The following is a 16,549-nucleotide window of genomic DNA, read 5'->3' as shown; positions in this document are numbered from 1 at the left end:
TTTATGAAGAGGTTTTCTATTTAGCAAACAGCTACAGTGTCCAAATATTTTAAAAATTTTTGATATCTACCTCCATAATTCGTTCTTATGGCATAATGTTATCTACCTGCCAACTAAAAAGAGAACGAAATAAAATAAACTCTATAATTTGGGGTATCAGATTGGAAACATCCAAAACTTTTTTGTTTTCAGAGTCATAAAGAATCCTGAATTCAGACAAAAAGCAAAATATGAAATGCCAAAAATGTTTCTCCTGTGCAGACCCTAAACCAGCAGACCAGCAAAAACATTATAAGGAAACTAGCCAAATAAACAAACAGCCTAGAAACTATCCATTTGCAGATAATTTTGTATGCTCTCTGGCACTTTTAGTAGATCCTGTTTCACTAGCTCTTATAAGAAAAGCATAACTGACACCTGCATCTAATTAAGAGACAACCGCCCAAAAAGTGCAGTGGGTGTTTGTGTGTTGTTCGTGAAAAAAATAGCCCAGTGTTACAGAAAAAGCCTTGCTGAAAGGTGCGCACGCATGCATGCATGCCTGTGAAGCAACAGTAAGAAAATTCTGCAGCGGAACAGAACTCATCTGAGAAAGGCTTAGACCAAGTCAATGATCCATCTCTAAAACTCCCAGAGCCGGAACACTGGAGATACTGGAAGGATTAACTGCCTGAGTTGCTGATCCTACAGTCATAGATCGTGGGCAAAAACTCTGTAGAGGAGACTTCTGATTTCTTTAAGTTGCAGAGCCAGGGAAATCACTGTTCGCTTGTCTGCTCATGCTTACAGTGAAGCAGGACTCTCCCTCAGGTTGAGATCTCAGGCAGTATTTTTCTCAAGGGCAGGAGGTGATTCAGGGGGAGCTGCTGGGGGAGGCTGCCTGTAAAAGCAAAGGAGGGGAAGAGAAAAGCAAGATTAGTAGTGATAGAGGACTGTGGATACTGGAGATACTGTGAATAGATTCTTTAGTTAATTAGTTTCTCCCTGAAACCAACCAGAATATGGTTTAGAGCCTCATTGCTTGGCAGAGATAGGGCATTTCTGCATTCTTGAAGAGTAAAAATTATGATCCAGGTCATAGTAACTTAAAGAGATTCTTCAGCCTGTTTCAGTACCTTCCAGTGCACAGACCTAGCTGGCAGTGAAGTCACAGGTTTTTTTGTGGATTTCACAGGGAAGGAAATTAGGAATAAATTTAGGGTAAGATAGTTAGTCTATATAAACTAGCATAATTAGTGGCAAGACCTGAATGAAATTATGTCATACATATTTAAATAAGTAAATATAATACCTTGGTCCAAATCTTTCAGTTTCTCTCTGCCTTCTTATACCTGTACAGAATACTGAAATCTTCTGATTTAAGCTAGATGTCTTTTGGGAAATTAAAAATCTTTGGATTTGTTAATAGTGTATTAAAATACTTTCATTTCATTTCAAAACCCATCTGTTTACACCAGAAAAACCCAAGCAAGCTTCAAATCACAGAGATGGTATTTTTGCCTTGCTAAGTTTGTTCATAAAGATCAACATATTTCCTTGGAGGGATAGAAAGAAGTCATTTTTGGAATGCGATATTTTCATGATACTATATTAGGAGAAAATTCTCAGATTCTTCATTATGTAAAACTTATATGTCTCCTTAATAAGACTAATTCACAAGCTTAGATTTATCTCAGAAACTGTATGGAGCTTACTATAGTTTTCTTCAGGGGTCTTCTCAGCTGATGGTAAATTTGTACCTGTAGAAGCTATCTTTCTTTAGAAGCTGAGAAAGAAAAGATTTAGCATAGTGTTGTGCTCCCACCCCACCTATGAAAATGTGCTGATTCCAAGAAACTGCCCTTTTCTCCACTCTAAACCTGTCCTGTAGTCCGGACGACCTCATTTTGCTGGAAACTAAAGCTTCACAGCTTCTCCAGTTCTTCATTGCTCCTAATGAATAAACAAATACATGATTCCATCACTATATCCGGCATCGCCAGCAATTCCTGGACTTTTCTTAGCAGAAGTATGACAAATATTGCCATATTTCTGTCACAGGTAGTCCGTGTTTTTGAGGCAGAAGTGGTAGTTCTCTGAGTGGAAACTATAAATCCTAGCTTGATTTTACTGGCAGTAAGCCTGTCTGTTTTCCATTATGTTTGTACGTTAGCAAACTGTGATCACTTAAAAGAAATTCTGCACAATTCTGCGCAGACATATAAAACACTGAAGTCATTGGGCCAAGTTCTGCTTTTGTTTATTCTGGCTTTGTGACAGGGCCTCTGGGATCCTTTTCAGCACCCTGCCCCATACTTCTGTGTTCTCACGAGGGGAAGAGATTTAAAGATTCAATTGATCAGATTAAATCTCCCCTTTTTTTGCCTTTTTACAAGTTTTGAAATTAACATTTTATTTTGTAGCAGAAGCTTTACTGACACGGATAAAGACTCACAGACAGATAGTTGAAGTATTTCAACAACTTCGGTCTGGTTAATTTTTTTTAACAAGGTTATTTCCTTGCAGACACCCTGAATGGGCTGATTTCATGCCCTGATCCAATGTTTACTGAAGTGAAAGTGAGGCCTGCCATTTATTTCAACTTAATTAATACATTGGATTGGACCTGCAATTAATTTATACTCTTGTCTAATGAAAACTGTTGGAGGGGATTATTTTTGGCCTCTTTTAGCTACAGTTATAGGTCCACTGTTTTTATTAGATTTAGTAGGCAAATTACTTATGCAAATATATCAGACAGGTTGTTAGTTTTCAAGGGTCTGATGCAAGGCCCATTAAAATCAATGAGTTTTCCCATTTACCTAAATGGGCTTTAGAGCAAGCTCTAACTGAGTTAATGCTGCATAATAGGACGTGGTAACTTTACTTCATGCTTCCTAGTGTTGACTTTAATGACAATGTCTACTAGTCTTAATTAGAATTCACTGTTATGGGCCATATATAAATATAAATGGAGACCTACTTTGCACTGGAGATCTAATATCTGAACAAGAAAGGCAGAAAAGATATGGCTAGCGTGGAGGTGTTGTTTCATTCAAATTAAACATGTTTGTGTGTTTCTGGCTGTGCTAATGACTGTCTAATACAAACTTGTGTTTTATATTAGCGTTTGGGTAATAGCAGTTCTGTGGTTTCTTGTGACTGAATCCCTGTGATTCATAGGCAAAATGTTTACAGTGCTGACCTGTGAAGTTCAGCATACAGTCAGGAAACAGGACTGGTACACTCCATGGATGACAAGACAGTAGTGCAACAAAGCATATGTGTACAAAAAATGTTCATTGAACCACAGCAAGCCTTTAACAAATCCCCATCCCACAAATAGGTAGTTATGTCCTTGACAATAAGCACTTACTGACTTAACACTTTTCATACTGTAATGGCTCCTTACTCGCAAATCATCAGCTCATGAGCTCTATTTAGTGTAACAGATATTTTGATGGTTAGCACATTGAAATAAAAATGTATCTAAAAGCATCCATTTTATCTGACAAAAATGAAATGCAAGTATATTCAGCTGTAGTTATGGTAGTTCATGAAGCAGCACATACCAGATTTGGTTTGCTTTAAATACTGGTCTTATTTTTTTTCTTTTTTATATCTATCTCAACTATCTAATTTCTCTTCAAAGTGTGAGGGTACTTATAGGGGAGTAATTCTTGGTCCTTAGGACATAACTCACCAAGCACAGCTGCATAAGTAGGTTTCACAAAGGATTTAGGACCTAATTAAAATATCATTTTTAGGACCTAATTAAAATATCTTTTTTATGATGTACAAGTAGATGTTTCACGCACATTTTTAAACCCTTTCTTTAATTTTGGTTATTTGCCCCAAGCAAGATAAAAATAAGTGTAAAGTAAAATGCTGGATGGAAAGTAAAATAAATAAGGACATGTCCTTAGCTTGCTACTTAAAAAAACATGATTCCTTTAGCTATAATGGAACACAAACAATTGCTGCTGTTTGCCATGCAGATCTAAATCTAAACTTGGTGTTCCACAGAGCAAAGGTTATTTTCTCTGAAATTGTTTTTGACTTGTTTGCCTTTCATCTGTGTGCAAGTACTGAATGTATTCCTGAGGATATCCAGTCCAGCTTTTCAGTGTTCATGCAGCCCAGATACAGAAAGCTAAGCTTTTATCCTGCGTTACTTAGAACACATCATTTTCAGTAGATTTATCTCAAAATCCTTAAACAGCTTCAAATAGATACTCCTTTCTAAAAAAAATAACCTGTACAATATCTCCTCCACTCCTGAATGTGGTTGGAAAATGGGAGCAACACAACACTCAGGAGATGAGTGGTGAGCTGGGAACATCTTTTCTGCATTTGGAAAAAGGTGAGGGAAACATTTTTTTGGCATGTCAGTATTAGGCAATTATTGAATCTAACGATTTTAAATGACTGAAATGGCCTGTGGGCCACAGATGGATAGTTCAATTTGCATTGAAAGAACACACTTCAGCTTCTCCTGTTTACATAACCTTCATATATATCTACAAGAGCGGGTATAAGATTCATGCATATGCATAAGTTTAAAGTTTGTTTCTACAGCTGAGCCAGGTGTGTATATCGCTGTGTAACCCAGCACAATGGAGGGTATTTGTGATGAGTCTCTCATTAGTGTCAGCTCATCTTTCACTGCAGACCACATTGCACTGTTAACATTTTAGTTCAATTCTTCCCAGTGGTAAGGAAAGAGAATGAATATTGCCACTCTTTAAAATGAAACATGTCAGTAGCAGATACTGCAATGATGAGCTTAATATAAATAATTACATAGATAGATAGTAGCTTTGTATGCAAGCAATTAGTTTTGCATTAATATGTTGCTTGAGATTTTACAGATGGAATTACTTAACAATTTTCTGGATTTGCATATTCCTAATTACTTAGCTTTAAATGTTAGGTATATATAAATTAATGTTTTATAAATTTTCAGAAACTTTACCAGGCACATTTAATCCATAGTTAAGAAAAGAATCTATAACCTACTTTATGTAAAGAAAATAGATTGAACTTGGGAATACAGTTTTGGTAGATCACGTCAATCATAATGTTTTATATAATGTCATCCAGAGCACAATTCTCCTACTGCATCTGAAACCAAACAGATGTGAACTAATTAATACATAATGCAAGTTAATAAGCAGACTGATATTCTTATGGTCTTTGAGGTATATTCTCATTTATTTTTATGATCTATAGTGATTTTGCTGATTTTAGGGTATAACTTTGGATTTTTAGTAAGATACTGAAAACATAAAACAGACCTCAGCAAGACCCCTGGTTAACCTTACCCCTAACTTAACCTTTAGAATGAATTGGAGACATCTTCACTGCTCTCAATGAATATTGCACACTCTAAAATAATTGACATGCAAGTCAGGAAGAACTTCTTTCTACACCTTATTTTCTAACAATAGGGAATCATGATAGAAAATTATTAATATTGTTTATTATTATTATTATTAAAATAATAATAATCCCCCATTCAATAAAGCATTCCAACATTTGCCTAACTACTGAATGTAGTATGAGAACCTTTACACGCATAAGCACTTTATATGATTGGGACAATAAGGCTAAACTGATCAGTGCCACAAAAGCCCAAAGACAGTTTAATGCTCAAGGCCAGATCCATGACAAGCAACACATTCAAGCATTAATGAATTTAAGAGTGGATTTCAAATTTTCTTTTTTCTGAAAAAGGTTGGGTAGAAACCTATTAACAAATATATCATGAATAGGACAAGTACCAGGAATTAAACAGGGCCAAAAGTGCTCACAAATGTACTATAAATGCAATCTTCCCTGCTCCTTAAACAAGTAACCATTGTACAGTCAAATATGTTGGAAATGCACAGGGTTAATTTTCACTGTATCAGGACAAACACAGAAAATCTAAAACTAGACAAGCAACAACAAAAGCACATGCTTAAGTGGAACTGACTGCAGCTTAAGTAATTTTCACTGCCTAAATGCCCCCTAGGCACTCTGAGAAAAAGGGTCAGAAGTAACAGGAGGAAAAGAAATGCTATCTAGCATATTCGCACCTTTTTTTTCAGAGCAAGTGCAAACTAAAATTATAATTCATTTTTTAAAAAATCCATTGCGTAGGATTTGCTCTGTTTTTAACAGTACCAGTTTTGTATCAATAGAGAGAGAAGTATGTTCTCCCAGTGACTTTCCATACATTTCATTAGTATCTCAGCAGAATCATGGCTTTGGATACAATGTCTTCATGATAAACTCAGTTCTAACATCTTTATGTTCTACTAGTTAACTAACTAGTAGAACTAACTAGTTAACTAACTAGTAGAACTAGTTAACTAACGAAGTAGAAAAAAATGCAAAATCTAAAATACTTTTAATTTGTCCAAAAATAAAATCACTATGTGATATAAATGTCTGTAATCAACCATCTAAAGACAACTTTCATAAGCCTTTTGAAGTGGTATAAATGAAAATAATTTTTTCAGACTAACACATTTATAAAACGTATATCATGAAAATGTAATCTTTTCAATCCCATTTAAAAGTACGCATCTTTGAGGTATTCATGATGTAATTCTGAATACAAACAAGCCAACAGATCAGTAGATTATTATTTTCACTGTGTAAAAATAAATCCTTTTTTATGTTTAGATTATGTCCAGTGTATGAAATACATTTTTCTAGTAGAATGACAGGATTTAACACTAGGAGTCTGAAGTGATGTCAGGAATATTCTATTGTGTGAAGCTTTTCAATTATGATTTTCTGACATGAAGTCACATGAAAATCAGAAATTGCTAAGCTAGCGAAGGTCAGTGTTAGCAGTTTGAGCTGTTTTTCCTTGTCACTGTTTTGCAAGTAACCAGATCATAAAATAATACTAGTATTCTGTTTATCTGAATGCATTAGCTGTTCTTTTTTTTTTGTACAAAAAGCTACTGTTATTCATGACACAGGTATTTTAGAAACTGGGCATGTTTCAGCAAAGTTCTCCTGCTGTAGCACCCCAGCCCGGTATCACAGAATGCACAAACATACTGCTATGCCCAGTGGATTAAAAGTAGTAAAATAATGCCATAATCCCTGTTTTCCCTTACCGCATGTCATGCCTTAATGCAACAATAACATTTGACTTCTGCAGTCAGAGAACAATGCTTGCACCATTTCAAAAGATGAGCCAAAACCCTCCCATGAACTTTTTCACGTGATCTGCTCTGCTTCAGCCCAAGTCAATAGCAAAACTTCTGTCTTTTACAGAGGTGGTGACATTAATTTGTTTTTCCTTGTCTCTACCATAATATTATTTTCTTCACTCACCTGCTGCAACTCTACCTAGAAAAAATTAAATACATAGAGTTAAATTCTGGAGATTTTTCTCTTTCTCTGCACATGAAACAGAAATTACAGGAATCCATCACATCACTCCCATGGGAGACACTGTTGGTGTAAAGAACACAGCGTTAGCACAGCCAGCTTCTTAGAATTCAGATTCCACAAATAGTTCTGATTCTTCTGCTGGTAAAATTCAGTTGCAATGATTTTCATGGGAGGAAAGAAGGACTTAAGTGTCGGAGACAAATTTATTTGTATAAGTGATCATAGAAAGTTTTTTCCAGTATTTTTCCAGCAATGTGAGTAAGCATGGGATATTTCTTGATAGCTACATGGACTAGTTAAAGTCTAAAATTTAAAAATGCTTTTTTTTTTCTTTTCATTTGTACCCCGGAAAATTTTATCTAGGATTTTCTTTGATTTAATTCTCTATAGCATCAAACTAAGCTGCAGAATCAGAGTGATAATAAATTATGTCAGTAAAAATCTTTGTTGCTACTTTATGAAAGCCTTTCTCTTACTCTGCTGAGGGTTCAGACCTTACCACAGATAATAGCTTTCCATGAAATGAGTTTCTTATAGATACAGACTTACATCGTCTTTCTTTGATTTTTGTTCACCGATTCAATACACAAGTAGAGGAAGATTGTAACTTGAGGGCTGTCGAGAATATTTTTTAACCCTTTCCTGAAAAATAAGTTTTATTAATACTTTGGTATTAACCCTTCTATACATACATGGCACAAGGAACAATGGGATCAAAATAAATGCTGAAAATGAGGCAAAATGTTTTAACTGTATTTTCTGTAATTAGGAGCTGTAGTTTTATACAAGGGTTTAGGGGTCTTTTTAGAGCTTAGTAATCAAAATCAGCTGCCTTCCCAGCAGTCCCTATGTACATCTCAAAAGCAGTATAGATGACTACTGAAAGAAGAGTCAATAAATATTCTTTTTTTTTTCTTGTAGGATCAGCTGATCCACACCCTCCAACTTGCAGCAGCAACCAGTTCACATGTGCATATGTGCAGCAGTGTTTGTCCGTCACTGCAAAATGCAATGGGGCTGAAGACTGCACGGATGGAAGTGATGAAATGAACTGTCCCACAGAGGTGCCTAACACCTCTCTGGGTTCCTGCAAGCAAACAGAGTTCCTGTGTCCTTCCAAAGGCTGTATCCCATCCCTCCTGAAATGCGATGGTGTGCCAGACTGCTACCTTAATGAAGATGAAGTTGGCTGCCGTAAGTTACTCTCATTGCTATAGTTAAGGCCATGCGAACTTACTTTCCTAAAATAGTGATGTGAAAAAAAGCAACAGAATGAAGTGTAGCATAAAATTCACTATTCCCTCATCAAGAAAAATATTATTTGTGTCATGTATAGTGTGTTACCTGGAAAGACACTCTACATTTGTAAATAATTCTGCTTATGCATTCCTATTCCCTGACTATGAACCTTGATAAATGCTTAAAATCATTTGTATTGTATTTCTGTTAATAACTGGAAGCATTTCCACTTTTTCCATAGATCAATCAACTAAATTTGTATTGCCTCATCTCTGATTACAGTATGACAGATAATTTGCAGTTCTGTAATTCAGTAATATTCAAGGCAATCCTGACCTTTCAAGGATTTTGAAATCAAGTCTGTTCATTCAGTAGCAGCAATGTCTGCCCTGATCAAAGAAAACGGCTCACAAGCATAATGCAAGGAGAACAGGTTTTGAGCTCCATAACTTCAATAAGATACCATGACGTTTCAGATAGATAGACACAAAAGTTAGTGTCTGCCCATTTCAAAATATTTCGTTATTGGCAGAGGAACTGAGACCAAATGTTTCATTCCAGGAAGGTCAAAACAATTAGCTACATGGTAAGAAAAAGAGGCTTTTTACGTATTAAAACATTTCTTCCTAAATTTTCATTCTGCAAATGTTTTTTAATATTTTCTTTTCCATCCTTTCCATAACCAAAACAACTAGTAAAATATCAGTTTCCAGTGGGCTAGAAATTCAAGTTCTTTAATAATTTGTATCAAAACTAATGAATATACATGCAGGCCACACACATGCCATTTCTTTTAACAAAAGACTGTGTAAAACTGGCATGGACTTTGCAGACTATCTCTGCATGACTTTCTAGGCATTTTTGTTTAGAAGCGGGCTTTGTGATTTTGTTGCAAAAGGCATGATTTTGGGGATATCTCTTACCTTAAATTCTAGATGCTCCTAAGTTCAAATAAACTTTTTTTCATTAATCTTCAATCAGTCCTGGCTCCTCCTCAATTTGTCCTCTATTAGAGACCTCTCTGCTGTATCCTACTACATGTATATCCCAACCCCACACCACAGTGTTCTTCTAAAATCTCAAAATCCTAAGGCTACAAAATTTCCACAAGTATCACCTTACACCAAAGAACTGAGATATTGTTTCAGTGCCTTTGACTTCTAAGCAATGCCCAGGGAATTAGGTGAAATTAAGTTCTGGCCTATTCAAAGAACAAAAATTTACATAGATAGTATATACCTTGGGATTCTGAGTTGGGTGGAAACTTAGCCAAATCCATAATCACATTGTTACTCCAAAATTCAATTTTGACTTTATAAACATAGTATAGCACAGGAATACAGAAGCAGCAACTTGTGTTTCTTCTCTGAAGAGGATACTGGTTGCAGGGCAAAGCAAAAAGTAAGTGGTTAGTAGTAGTTTGGAATGGAATCAGTGAAAAGCTGATTACTGTCATAGTTCATTTGCCCATTGATATGTATATGCCATGAGAGTGCAGCTTTTCATCTCTAGCTGACTACTTTTAACATGCGAAATGCCATGTAAGTTTGTCAACAAAGAAAATTCAGAGAGGGAAAAGTAAATATCTCACAAATTTTATTTTATTTAAATATTTGTGTAATCTAGAAAATTGATTGTTGTGTTAGTGACTCCAGCCTATGTGTACTGTAATAATAACACAGACTGGGATTGAAGTTTTTTTACAGATTTTATATTGAAATTGAACATTTTTTGTAAATAGTTATGAACACAGAGAAGGAATTAAGTAGCAAAGTTTTGTGGGTTGGTTTTTTTTCCCTTGGTGCAGATCAAATCTTCCTGTTGATTTTAGAAAATTTATGTTTAGGAATTACTGGCACCTTCTATTTCGTGTGTGCCATGTCCTTTAACAATTTCCTTCATTAACTGTAACAATAGATGATCAGAAATGTTCTGGCTTTTGAATTAAGGAATTAATCAGAGAAAGTGTTCTGGGATGAAGACCAGTTGCCAAAATGCATCTTGCTGAAATTAAGTATAAAACCCAAAGGAAGGCCAGAATAAAGAAAAATAAACAAAAAAAAAAGCATTAGTCAGACCTCTACTACAACCACAATTTCTACCACAGAAATGCTTTTCTGCATGACTTAGAGATTTATGCAGACAGAATTTCCCGTACAGTTCACTCAGCACTTAGGTTGTACAGTATTATGTTAATACTGTTTTATACCTACTAATGTGTTGGATTTTATTACTTGGTGCTCTTAACAAGAAAATCTTGGAACTGTTTTCCAGTTACAGATGTTCTACTTGGTCAGCCCTCTTCTAGCTGTCAATTTTAGCGAAAAGTACCTTATCTCACCCATTTAATGTTTGTCTTATTTTTAAATTGCCTGAATTCAATGGTAAGGGTGCAAAATAAACATATTAGAACCGATGGGGAATATGCATTGTATGCCCCAACACCATCTGCCTGAAGTGCTAACAGCAAAGAATAAAAAAAATTATCTCAGTTCTCTGCAGTGCACCAAAATGTTTCTGTTGTAGTCCTGGTAAATTTTAAATACCTAGTAAATATCAAAAATAGTATACTTTCAAAGGGGCTGTGATATTGTTATAATTTCTAGAGATTTGGACTTGAAAAATGAAATATAGGCAGAAAGCTGGTATTTTCACTTTCATATGTTCACTGTTGGTAATGCTTCTATTTAATATCTTTACCCAAAAACTACTTGAAGGTCTCCTTTGAAAGTAAAGAATAACTAGTTGCAGAAATCTGAAGCTACTTGTAACTGTGTTAACAGTAAGCAATATTAATTGTAGTTTCAATGCAATAAGAGAACTAACATTATTTTGTAAATGTGCTCTTAATATTCTTTACCTTGGCAGCAATAACTTAGTGTCATCGTCCTTTCTGTCTTAAATGTTGGATTTGTGCAATGTATGTCAAAACCACCTTGATGATCAACAGATATAAATGGACCAAAAATAATTGGCAGTTCTGTTTTATCATTGGGTATGAGTCCAGCAGACAGTCCAGGACTAGGGGAAATAATAAAGGGTTAAAAGACACTTTCTTTTCTTACCACAACCCTCAATGCAAGTTAGAGCTCAGGAACAGAATCTCTATATTAGTCATAATACATATGACAAACGGTAAGCAGTACTCTATATCCACATAGTTTACAGTGGCCTCAAAATACATGTGCAGGCAAAACAAGGTCTAAAGCACATAAGAAGAGTATGTTTTATGTCAAATTTCCAACTTGTTTCCGCTGAAGTCTGAACACGTAATTATATTTACAGACTGGGTATTTTTGTGCAAATGATCACTTGTAAAACTGATTCAAAGACCATTGGGACATCATCCACCAAATTGCAAATGGTGTCCAGGATTTGGATCTGACTATACACAAAATAAGTATGAGATTATTATTTGGGCAGGAAAATATAGCAGAGGGCATGGGACTGTTAGTTACTTTCTGGAAAGCTGACAATCATAAGAGATAGATGGCAAGATATGCTACAAATGTGGAGTGATGCTGTAATCTCCTGGGTTTTTCCAGTCTGCCACAACCTGTTCCACCAGACAAAGTGGTCAAGAGAATGGAGAGCAGAAAAGGAAATGTTTTGTTCTTCTTGTTATTGTTTTTATCCTGCTGTCACTACCAGCAAATTCCCTCTTCAATATCAAGACTTCTCCAGTCAACTGAAGAGACTTTGATATAAACACATGTGCAGAACAGGATAGTGATGGTTTAAAATCAACCAGTTCTCATAAAGATGAATTGAAATTGGAAACAAAAGCAAGCTCCTCTTCATAGTTGCTAGTATTCTTCTACAGCTTTTTTCTGCAGACTTTAGACAATCATCAGTGCATGTAATTAAAAGGTTTGATCGCACAAACCCTTACTCACATGAGTAATTTCATAGTTCTGAAAGAATATCAAAACTGGCAAGAGTTGACTGGCAAGATCAAAACTGGCAAGATTTGCCTCCATTATTGTGGCCTAAATTTAATCACAGTATTTTAAATTTAGCACACTCTTGCAGTCTATATAGGCCAGTGATTTAAATTATATCTAAGGTTGGAACCAATATATCCTCCAGGAGACTGGCCATCTAGCCTGGGAAGCTTATTGCTGTGTACACTGGCTTTTGAACCCAGGAGCAGGAAAGTATTATGAAATTTAGATGTGGCAGCAGGGTATTTTTGATATTCCTAGATACATTCCTTTGCTCTAAACTCACAAGCTAATGTGAATATACCTAACTCTGATGGAGTCAGAAGAGTTCCCTCTGATTTGCATTAGTGTCATGGTTACAGAGTTCAGCTTAAATTACCTAAATAAAAACCTTAAAAACCAATAGTTTAAGGCAGCATAAGAGAACATTCTGTGAGATAAAATGACAAAATGGTGTTACACTCTCCAGGAGTCTGCAGCACCATCAGGTACATCCTGTAGCTCAGTGACTCAGGAATAATTCAGTACCTGAAGGCTTATGTGATTCCAGCAAGATTTCCCCCTCATAATTCTTCCAAACAAACAGAAAATATAACTGAATGCCCAAGAACAAAAAAGGTGCAAGTTTAGATTTTTCAGTACAGTATTTATCTACTTTTTGTATGTTAACTCTCAGTATTTGGTTTCTTGTAATATCAGGAAATTATATAATGTCAAATTTTTGGTTTGTACTTAAAAATTAATTCCACCACTTTAAAACTAGGTTATGAATGAAAGTGGATTATGTTTCATGATACCTTTTTACAGGTTTGCAGCTTACCCTGTCAATGTGTTAAGCAAATCTGCCCACCTCTTCTTCACAAATATAATATGGAAAATCCAGCTTCTGTAGCATCTGTGCTCTGTGTTTATTTATTTATTTATCTACTTAATAGTAAAGTTTTATGCCTTTGAAGATGGAAGCTTGTAGAGGCCACACAGGCCCAAGTTTAGATACTATAGTACAAATCAAGTTTTCTGGTAGTTTTTCAACAGTGAGAAAATAATTACAAGCTGATAATAACTGTCACATTACTTTTTGTTCCAGCCATTACAGATTGTTTCAATGGTTCTTTGTTATGTGCGTCAACTAATCAATGTATAGCAATCTCCCAGCGTTGTGATGGCATTGCAGACTGCATTGATTTCAGCCCTGATGAGTCCAGCTGTTCAGGTACTTAGTTTTGCATAAAAATATAATTTGAAATAAAAAAAGTAGCCATTTCCTACTGAATCTTTACGAAGTCCTCAAGCTAGACTGAATACCTTCTTTGAAACCTAAACTGATTATATCAGGCGTGAATTTTCCTGATGAAATAGGAAAATAGTGAGAAAAAGATGGAAAATAACATCCTTAGTTAATGCCTGCATAAGGGTTGTTTCTTAAGGTATAAACACATTGTTTTTTAAAAAAACTACAAACCTCTGTAGTATACTTCTGTGCTTTTAGCCAATTGAATAACCTACTTAAGTGAGCTCGGCATTTCTGAGTTAGTAGGCTTTTTTTTTTTAAACTGTAACATAAATCCAAGTTGGAAAATAAAAAAGAAAAAGAAAAAAACGATACGTATAGCGTTTGTTTTAACACAGTGCATTTTCCACAATGTTCTGGTTTGTTTTGCAATAGGGAATGCAGGAGAAAGGTAAGAACAGGATAGCAATATATATCCAATCTGAATCAGACTTTTATTAATAAAACCTAACAAGAACATACATTATAAATAATTAAATTCAGATTCTAAATATCTCGTTCTGTGATATGAAATTACTGCAGTTGTTCTCCAAGTCAGTTATGAACTGTGGGCTTATGTTAACTGTACTCCCCTGACTTTGGTGAAGTTAATTAGCTGAGAATTTAACTCTCTGTTTTTACAATTTATTGTCGGTTATGTGATAAAGTTCATAACATATAGTATACATTATAACAATATAATTCATTATAATATAGTAAATGTTTGTTCACAAATGAGAAGTTTTATATTTACTTCTCTAGTATGAGGCATCCACTGGTTTCTCTGGGAACAAAACTTGCCAGAAGTATTGTGTTGATTATATATGTTTGTTATACATGGGGTTTTTTTAATTTAGTGTGTGAGAAGGAATCATGCTTTATCATAAACAATTACCAATTTTAAAATGCAGAGAGAATACATACTTAATAAATTTGATTTATAAGAAATATTTTAAATTAAATGGGGTATATTCAGAAATTAGTTCAATATAGACTATAGGGCATAAGCTAGCAGACTTGCATGATAGTAAATTGCAAATCTTCCATTATTTTGTCAGAAAGCAGGCCTTTCAAGTAAGTAATTTGCTTTACACAATTTCTTCTTAAAACTGGAGGTGTCCACACTGAATAGCACTGTTTATTTGCCTCAGCAAATTATTTTATGTGGCATATACCCAAAAATTAAAGAATTTGACCTAATTCTTTAAGTCTAATTTGCATTCTATCACTTATTTTCTTATTATAGAAGACTGAAGGGATTCATTTCTTATTTTGAGTTTTTCTTACTGTAGGACTGTAAAACCAAACTTCAGTAAAACAAAACCTGATGATGTGGAAATTCATATGAAGGGATGTCAAAAGTTGATGACAGTATATCACTGACTTCCCTCTCTACTTAAACATCTTTACTCCTTTCAAGACCGATTTCTCTAGTTCTTATAAGATTATGATCCTAAGCATTAAAATTCTGGACATCTTCAATTAGAAGGCTGGTGACCAGGAGCAAGCATCTGTTCATCACCCCTATATCTAAGCTATTAGTAATAAAGTAGACTTAGGTACTAATTAAATATGTTTAATTCTTTGGCTCTTATTTTATATATTCCTATTTGCTTGAAAATAGAGTAAGTGGCAGAAGCTCCATTTCAATGGAGCTCCATTTCCAAAAGAAATTCTGCCTTGAGAAAAATTATAAGACTGTTAAAGTGAAGCACAAGAATTTCTAGAATCTCAAGAGCACCCCACTGACTTTAATGCATTTATGACTTGACTCTTGTGTCACCAAGTTAAGGTCTAAAGGGAGAGGTTTTGGAAGTGCTAAGCACCTAAAATGATAGGTGTGAATCTTCTGCCATTTTGAAAATCAGGCAATGACAAGTATGGCAACAAAAGGTAGTAATTTAAATTATAATTTTTATTTTTATGTTTGTAGTTTGTCCTGAAGGATACTGCAAAAATGGAGGAAGCTGCATCATCAAATATGGTATTCCTTTTTGCCAGTAAGTTTCACTGGGGATTGAGCTGTGCTTTGCGAAAAGGGGCTGTTGAAAGAGCTGTTTTGTTCCCCAGGGACTGTAATGACGTTCAATAGAAGTGTATTTTTGGAAGTCTCAGTATGTCTACAGTATTTTTATTTACAGTTGCTGAGTTAAAACAGATTTGTGAAGAATATTATTTATCAGATAGAATTTTGTGTAACTTTCATCTATCCTTACATGGGACAACCTGTTGGCCTGAAACCTTAAATTACCTGTCTCATGTTTCACATCGATATTTAGCAACACATGCTTCCATGGAAGATGATGCTTTATATGCAGCAGGTGTTTTGTACCTCGGATGAGATTTACAGCAGGCCATATTCTCATCTTTACCTGAACTTGTGATGTATTTCTATTATAATGTTATTTTTTGCATAACTTTGGAGAAAGAGAGTAATGTTTTTCCACTTACACCGCACAAAGTGTTAAATATATGCTTGCATTTTTCTAGAAATGCTCTATGCTGAAAAACAAGTAATGACTAACTACAATTCTGATGTGGAATGTATGATCATTAGAAAGTGTCTCAGGCTATTTGAAGGGATTAATTTACGTAAGATATCACTCTGTTTCCCACTGGGAAATTACAGGAGACTTTTAAAGTGCAAAGAAAGCAATGTTATACATTTTCATATGTTTGTCCTTCATGGGCTTCAATGGATCTTGCCAAAGAGTTTGCC

General features: G+C 34.9%; 1 protein-coding gene across 1 annotated transcript in view; it reads left to right on the top strand.

Annotated features, from left to right (window-relative positions):
* The window catches only part of MALRD1 (MAM and LDL receptor class A domain containing 1), a 282,805-nt gene that overhangs the window by 217,728 nt on the left and 48,528 nt on the right, over nucleotides 1-16,549 (top strand). Inside the window, 3 exon segments of the mRNA XM_075082688.1 lie at nucleotides 8,299-8,571; nucleotides 13,648-13,773; nucleotides 15,764-15,830. Coding sequence (XP_074938789.1) covers nucleotides 8,299-8,571; nucleotides 13,648-13,773; nucleotides 15,764-15,830 — 466 coding nt within the window.

Source organism: Phalacrocorax aristotelis, chromosome 2, assembly GCF_949628215.1.
Source record: "Phalacrocorax aristotelis chromosome 2, bGulAri2.1, whole genome shotgun sequence".
NCBI classification, from domain to species: Eukaryota; Metazoa; Chordata; class Aves; order Suliformes; family Phalacrocoracidae; genus Phalacrocorax; species Phalacrocorax aristotelis.
The sequence above is the reverse complement of the archived record's forward strand: the minus strand, read 5'-3'. Positions and strand labels throughout refer to the sequence as shown.